Here is an 8302-nt window from a genome sequence, read left to right on the forward strand (position 1 = left end):
ACAACTAAAGAGTTAAGTCTTCGCACTCCAGTTCATCATTTAATTCTTCAAAGGGTCCACACATCTTCAATTTTCCCTTAACATTTTTAGGGATCATACACCATTGGTTAAACCAAATCCCACTACAAAATGTGTGCTATTTTGTGACGAAAATCCTCGTAACAAAACAAAATGTTGCCTAAGATCATTTTTCGTGACGGAAACCGTCAGCAGTTGATTTCGTCGCGGGGCAGCCCCCTCGGTAATTTTGGTGATGTTCTGGTTAGTTCTCGGGGAAAAAATGGCCAAGGGGTTGAAATGCGTGATCTTGGATTTTGTTTGCCATGGCAAAGTTTTAGACATGTTAAAGTCACATTTGTTTTCCCTGTGACTTGAGTTGCTCAAACTGAAATCCAGTGATTCCTTTTCGTACATGCTCACGTTGATTCTGTCAATACTATGGTCTGATATTTCTATACTTCTTTACTTATATAGTGTAGATTCACTCATTTTGTTCCGTATGTAGTCCATACTAGAATCTCTAAAAAAGACTTATATCTAGGAACGGAGGGAATACTTAACAATTGTGTATCAGGGTCATTTTCCTAAGAAACAGCTAACTTCCTTAACATACCATAATATAATGCTTGCCACTGTTCACCAAAATCTCATGACAGAAGGATGACTAGAAAGTACTCCCTCCGTCCCAAAATTCTTGTCTTAGATTTGTTTAAATACGGATGTATCAAGTCATGTTTTAGTATTAGGTACATTCATATTTAGACAAATGTAAGACAAGAATTTTGGGACGGAGGGAGTACTAATTAACAGTACTTAATTAGTGTAGGGGTACAACATAGCAACATGATATTCGATAGCACATCTATGAACGGACATCTTGTCTTTATAGTGCATAATTAGACATACAACAAACATTTGATACATCAGCACGTCTTTACCAAAAGTAATGGTCAACAAACATTTGGTAAATGGAATGCATGTATAGGTGACATTTTTTGAACATCTTAATGTTTGCATTTTTCTGGGTTCATATGAATTTGTTATGAAGTTTCGCAGTAATGGTCAAATGACTTTGAAGAGACGAAAGGGCATTCGGGCGACCTAAAATGCCTTTTTAGTGGCAAATTTGAGCAAAACGGGTCACAGTTTCTTGCCACTGACTAGAGGCACCCTTTTTTAAGCGAAAAAGGATCTCAAAGAACCCAGCTGAACTGTACACGGAACATAGGTTCAGAACATAGTTCATTGCGTACGCTGTATACCCCATACCCCCTCCCTCGTCGCCCACAAAACTGTTGCAGAGTCCTCCGCCCAGAATCAAACCATCAAAACGCCCTATGTGCTGGGTCCTGAAGGACCTGAATCCACTCGATTGCACTGCAACTTGCCGAGGAAGATGCGTTGTGACATTTGATGGCTAGCGTCCGCCGATTCAGCAATCTCGTGAGATATCTCACGGGGAGGCACAGTTTCTTGTCGATCGGCTCTCGCACAGCTAGCGTCTCGGCCTCTCGGGATCCAATCTGATCTCTGCGAGCGCTGCGTGCATGCATGCGTGCATGCGTATGCAGAACCAAAACTGCATTATTAGGACGCTCTGGATTAGGATGGAAGGGTCCAAAGGTTTGCCCCAGCAGCTAGTATAGTGGCACTACAGTGTAAGAGGTGGCGAGCTTCGTCTGCACTCTGCACCGCCATGAGCGGACAAGGCGCCCGTGACCTGCCTTCCTTTGGAGCTGGTAGATGGAGAGGCTAGGCCTGGCTGTGTTGAGTGTGATAGATTAATCGATCCGCCCGGAGATTATCAGGTGTGTGACCCATGCATGGTTTATTAGTATAGGGACGAGAAGACGGGCAATTAATAACCCGGCTTAACGACGAAAGGAAGCACACAATAGGATGATCCCTGGTTTCCTGATGAAGCGATGAATCTGTCCGTAGCCGTGGAAGGATGCTTGTCATGCATGAATTAATGGACGGATGCTTAGGTTTCGCGTACGCATATGCATGTGAGATGTTCTGCGTCTTTGTTAATAGTGCTGTATTGGCAGCTCAGGTGTCGATATCAGGTACTAGTGTTAATTTGATCATTCTGCTCGTCGTAAGAGTCACACTTTGGCGCGCGGGAGGATGATGTAGAGTAAAAATCTAAGATGTTGAATTGGACCTACGGATTGTGGATGCGGTCGACTGGCCGGTAAACTGTTGGATTGCAGTATGAACGCCGGCCGGTGAAAACATTTGTACACTTTGTAAGGCTTTGGCTGCTAGCTGGTGCAAGTCACGTAGACGCTTTGTGTTGTAGGTACGTACATGCCAGGCCAGGCCAATTCATGTGATCCTTGAGCATCATCCGATCGAATCACGTGCAGCGGATCGATCCAATACCACGGTACAGTGGCGCGAGCATTGTACTGTGCCTTGTACTGTCGGCTCAGGGAATGGGCAGTGCGGCGAGTTGATCCATTCTAATCTCAGGGCATCCACAACGTGATGGTGCCAAATTTGTGATGTCGTCAGAATTTTGGCACTGGTGTCAAATTCATTCATTCTCTCCAATGTAGCTATTGCCAAATATCTGCAGAGTGGGTCCAAGCACCGACACAAATTAACCCAAGGAAAATGGTGGATTGGGCATCCTAAATATTGAGGTGCACAACAAAGCCCTGCTCTTAAAGCACATTCATACATTCCTCAATAAGGAAAACATCCCTTGGGTGAATATCATTTGGGAATCATACTACCACAACTCTTTACCAGGAGAGAGAATGATGGGATCAATTTGGTGGAAAACCTTGCTCAAACTCCTGCCCACTTAAAAGAATTTGCTTCTTCTAAAGCAAACTCAGGAAATTCAACTTTCTTTTGGTCAGATTGTTGGTGGGATCAACCACTCCAAACCAAATTCCCTGAACTATGCTCTTTCAACAACAACAGCTCTATTTCTCTACAGCAAATCCTCAACTCATCAGACCTGACTGCACATTTTCACACACCCTTGTCACAACAAGCATTTCTGCAGTTCAACCTACTACAAGAATATTTGCAAGAGAGAAATGATTCACCAGGAAATGACAGATGTTCAGTAAAAGGGACAACCAGAGGATACTCCTCCATCAAGATGTATGCTCATATGATGGGACCCAGCACAATGCACACTTTGTTCAGAGGGATATGGAATACTTCATGCAGACTGAGACACAAAATTTTCATATGGCTACTTCTACATTACAGGATCAACACAAGAATTTGCTGCACCGAAAATCCATGCATCTGGATAGCTATAATTGTGCCCTCTGTACAAACAACACTGAAGAAACGATGATGCACTTATTTTGAAACTGTCCATTTGCGTTGCAATGCTGGGATAAGATTATTCCCCATAGGAAAAGAGGCATGTTTGTTCTGGATGATATTCAGATGGCCATTCAACAACTACCACAAAGCATAGCTCTAGACATAGTAATCATGGATGTTGGGGGATCTGGTCCATCCGAAATGACAAACTCTTCAGATTTGCAGCCCCTCACATTGATGGATGGTGTTACTACCTGCAGGAAGGACTCAGGGCGGCGCAGATTAGAGCCAAGCAAGCCAAAACTCACAGGATCAGTGTCTGGGTAGAACAAAACCTTTAATTTGTTTGATGTTTCATAAAACTGGTATTGGTTGATGCTTTTCGTAAACCTCGTTTGTATATATTTAAATTAATGAAATTACCGTAGAACAATTGTTCTACGGTTAGTGCTTCAAAAAAACATAGAAAATCTCATATGTGCGCTAAGCTCATGCATGCCAAAACAGGAGAAGGGAGAAAGTAGCCGAAAGTAGGAGAGAGGTAACATTTTTTACTGTGTCAATGAATTTGGCATCGGAGCTCGCAGGAGCTTCGGTTCCCTATTTCTTTGATTTGGCACCACCTTCCACAATGTGTCTCGCCGGTGCCAAAAGCTATTTGATCATTTGGCACTAGCAATTTGACATACATTGTGGATGCCCTCAGTTGAGGAATGGATCGGCGACGATATGCAAGATAGTAAGTGTATTATGTGGCCATTACAGCATCTACAGCCGGTGTCCTCGAACCCTCGTCAAACGGAGATCTGGACGAACATCACGGTCACTGATCGGTCGAAAAACCCGATTTAGTCGAACGTCTTAGACTGGCCTTAAACGCCAAGGTTGACTGACCCCTCATATTCGGTTAAAATATGGGGCGGATATAGGGTGGCCCGGGCGTGATCGGACATGTCCGTCATGTTCGACCTGGCCCATGCTGGCTTATCCGACCCCACATATATTCGTTGCCAGCCGATCCTCGGATCAAACCCTAGCCACTCCACTCCCTTCCATTCCACTCTGTCACCCAAGCTCCCGTCTGGCGATCTCCAGCCTTCTTCGACATGGCGGGCAGTGGATCCGAGTCCTACACCTCCAGATCCGTTGATCCGGAGCTCGTACAACGCGGCCTCGAGGAGGAGATGACCGTTCGTCTTGCGCACTGCCGCTCCCAGGAGGAGGCCGACCGACGGCAGCGCTTGACTCCTTTCGTCGGGAATCCATTGCGTCCGCCCAAATGGCGCATGGATACGGCGCGAGGTGTGTTGGCACTGCCTCATGGAAGGTGGTGCGGTCCCTCAGGCGTCTGAACGCGGCGGTGGATGTGCAACCGCTTCGTTAGCGCGTTGAGTTGAAGGTGAACACATGGGCGTCGCCCGACGCAAATATGGCGCGGCATGCCCACTGTGCGAGGCAGCGGGCGCGGGAGGCGGCGACAGCCCTCACGGCGGTGGACGTTGCGGGGTGGTGTTGCGTTCTCGGCGCCCCATATGGTGCACGGCCAGCCCAGGCGCTGCAACTGCGTCGTGGTGGACGTCGCCAGCTCCTTCCACGACGGATTCATCATCAATCTCACGTCTACCAGCGCTTCGGACTCCGACGAGGAAGAGTAGCGCCTTGAGTTCGTGAGCCGATGTGTGTCCTATGTCCTACTCTATCTCGCCGGCGATTGAAAGAACACTTCGAAGGGCATAGCTGGCCGCCGGACATGAGCCCGGCAAAGCAGGACAGACTGCTTCCTTAATTAAGGTTTCACGTTACATGTAATAATATGAATTTAAGATTTTTTTAATTGAGATGTTTAATTATGAAAATGACTATTTAAGACGTGACCGATCACTATCTGTGGGTGTGTTTGAGAGGTCAGTTTGTTGTATCAGGGGTAGATGATGTTGCGTGCAGCGACCAGCAGAGCGATGATAACAAGATACACAGCGGATTCGATCGTAGCGCCGTGCCAGCTTGCTGCTAGGTGGTGGTCATTCGGGCGACGAGATGTGAATGTGACGAACCTTGTCCTCTTGTTGACCCGTGAAGACAAGCTGTCGACGAGGCCGTGTCACGGTGTCTGCGAGTTCCATGAAACCCGCGGATTCTAGAGCACGGTGGTCGTTTTACTTCCTTGCGCTGTAGTAAACCCGGCCGCATCAGTCATCAACTAGACTAGATATATGTAGACAAATTCATGCAATGTAGGCGGCGGATTCCAGTTTACCAGGGTTACTATATAGGGGGAAAAAAGATCTTACATGTTTTTTTACCGAAAAACTGGCAAGATAGACACAACTCACACAAGCGGGATGGCGTGATATGCATGGTTAAATTCAACACTTTTTTTAGGTTTCGCTATTTATAAGGTATCAGAATCTTTTTGTTGCGTCAGCCATTTTTTTCTTCTTCCTGAGCGTGCGGTATCTCGCAAGAGTAGAAGCAACCTCACCGGAGAAGAAGCAACACCACTATCTATCTTAGAAATGTAAGGGTGCAGTTTCGTTGGGGAGCAGCAACCTCACTATCTATCTTAGGGGTGCGGAGTGTGGGGTGCAGGGGATAGCCGGAGTTGTTCGCCGTTGTGCGGCTTAGAGGAATGGGCGGGCCGTTGGCCAGCAATGGCGGTGGGAGGAGGTTGATGGGAGGTTCGGAGCAAGCCGGTGCACAGTAGGCCCCGCAGTTCGCGGGCGGTAGAGGTCGGCTATTGGGGCTGGGCAGGCAGGGGGCGTGCGTGAGGAGGAAGAAGATGAATAGTATGTGGCCTGTTTCAGGCCGTTGGATGAAGATCTGAATACGGTTTAGATGAGAACTGACTGATGCAACAATTTTTCCAGGTGCACGCTCCTTTTTTTTTCAATATATCTCTTTTAATAGTTTGAATTGCCTTTTTTGTTTGTAGATTTTGGAATCCGTTATAATATCAAACTTTCAACAGGGATGGAAATGAAAAAGCAAGCAAGACCCCAAAATGTACAAACGAAAAGGCCAAACCCCTATATAAACCCATGCCACACTCCTCACTCCCTCGCAGTGACCGACACTTTCCTAGCTCAAGCTAAGCTCCGCAACCATGGCGCCCACCAGGTTGCCTCTCCTCCTCCTCCTCGCCGCCACTGTCGCTGCCGCGGCCGACCTGTCCGTCTACCACAATGTCCACCCTCCGTCCGCCTCCCCGCTCGAGTCCATCATCGCGCTCGCCCGCGACGACGACGCGCGCCTCCTCTTCCTCTCCTCCAAGGCCGCCTCCACCGGCACCGCCTCGGCGCCCGTCGCCTCCGGCCAGACCCCGCCCTCCTACGTCGTGCGCGCCGGGCTCGGCTCGCCGGCCCAGCCCATGCTCCTGGCCCTCGACACCAGCGCCGACGCCACCTGGGCGCACTGCTCCCCGTGCGGCACCTGCCCCGCCAGCAGCCTCTTCGTCCCGGCCAACTCCTCCTCCTACGCGCCCCTCCCCTGCTCCTCGTCCATGTGCCCCATCCTCCAGGGCCAGCCCTGCCCGGACCGGGACCCCTTCGACAGCGCGGCGCCGCTGCCGTCGTGCGCCTTCTCCAAGCCGTTCGCCGACGCCTCCTTCCAGGCGGCGCTGGCCAGCGACTGGCTGCATCTGGGCAAGGACTCCATCCCCAACTACGCGTTCGGGTGCGTGGGCTCGGTGAGCGGGCCGACTTCCAACCTCCCGAAGCAGGGGCTCCTGGGCCTAGGCCGGGGCCCCATGGCCCTGCTGTCCCAGGTCGGCAACATGTACAACGGCGTCTTCTCCTACTGCCTGCCCAGCTACAAGTCGTACTACTTCTCCGGGTCGCTCCGGCTGGGCGCCGCCGGCCAGCCCCGGTCCGCGAGGTACACGCCGATGCTGAAGAACCCCCATCGGTCGTCGCTGTACTACGTGAACGTGACGGGGCTGAGCGTGGGGCGGTCCCCGGTGAAGGTGCCCGCGGGGTCGTTCGCGTTCGACCCCAGCACGGGCGCGGGCACGGTGGTGGACTCCGGCACGGTGATCACGCGGTGGACGGCGCCCGTGTACGCGGCGCTGCGGGAGGAGTTCCGGCGGCACGTGGCGGCGCCGAGCGGGTACACGTCGCTGGGCGCGTTCGACACGTGCTTCAACACGGACGAGGTGGCGGCCGGGGGCGCGCCGGCCGTGACGATCCACATGGACGGCGGCGTGGACCTGGCGCTGCCGATGGAGAACACGCTGATCCACAGCAGCGCGACGCCGCTGGCGTGCCTGGCCATGGCGGAGGCGCCGCAGAACGTCAACTCCGTCGTCAACGTCGTCGCCAACCTGCAGCAGCAGAACCTCCGGGTCGTCTTCGACGTCGCCAACTCGCGCGTCGGCTTCGCCCGGGAGTCCTGCAACTAGTTCCCACGAGGCGACCTTTCTTCACGTGTTCGTGCGGTTATAATCGAATCATTAGCCATGCATTTGGGTGTACGTACGTACGTACTACGTGTGATTGTTAATTTGCGGCTTAGTATTTTTCAGTGTGTGCAATAAGGAATGTGGCATCAAAGTTTGTCACGGGTGGGTGCGCGTGTGTTGTGCTGTACTACGTGTCGATAGAACTAGAGAATTACTGTAGTACTGGTCGTAACTATTTACTGGTGTGATGTGTGGTGCATTTAATTAACTTGTTTGTTTCGTTTGGCTGTTGCGCAAGGTGTACGTACGTTCGAGACTTTCACGCTGCACATACGTACAGGTAGAGTTAATGCAAAAGCTGGCTCGTCTTGGAGTGTACTGGCAGCCGGTGCTACTGGCTTGTGCTGCCAATCTGCACAGTGCCCAGACCAACAGGGCTAGCATGCAAGCTCCATGGCATTGCCTCCTTTCGAAATTTGAAGTTTGAACAATTATGTTGCTCATGATGATATTGTCGAAATAGGACCGATGGTTGTTTAATACTAACGTTTTGACAATTAGTTCTTGCAGCTTCTTTATTAAGTCATGTAGTTTCTACTTTAGAGTGCA

General features: G+C 50.3%; 1 protein-coding gene across 1 annotated transcript; it reads left to right on the plus strand.

Moving 5' to 3' along the window:
* Positions 1-6333: 6333 nt before the first annotated feature.
* Positions 6334-7976, plus strand: LOC123093433 (aspartyl protease 25). Its single transcript, XM_044515409.1, has one exon. It carries the CDS (start codon positions 6401-6403, stop codon positions 7691-7693), a length of 1293 nt encoding a protein of 430 aa, XP_044371344.1. The 5' UTR covers positions 6334-6400; the 3' UTR covers positions 7694-7976.
* Positions 7977-8302: the final 326 nt, after the last annotated feature.

The sequence above is a fragment of the Triticum aestivum genome, chromosome 4B (genome assembly GCF_018294505.1).
Source record: "Triticum aestivum cultivar Chinese Spring chromosome 4B, IWGSC CS RefSeq v2.1, whole genome shotgun sequence".
Lineage (NCBI taxonomy): Eukaryota > Viridiplantae > Streptophyta > Magnoliopsida > Poales > Poaceae > Triticum > Triticum aestivum.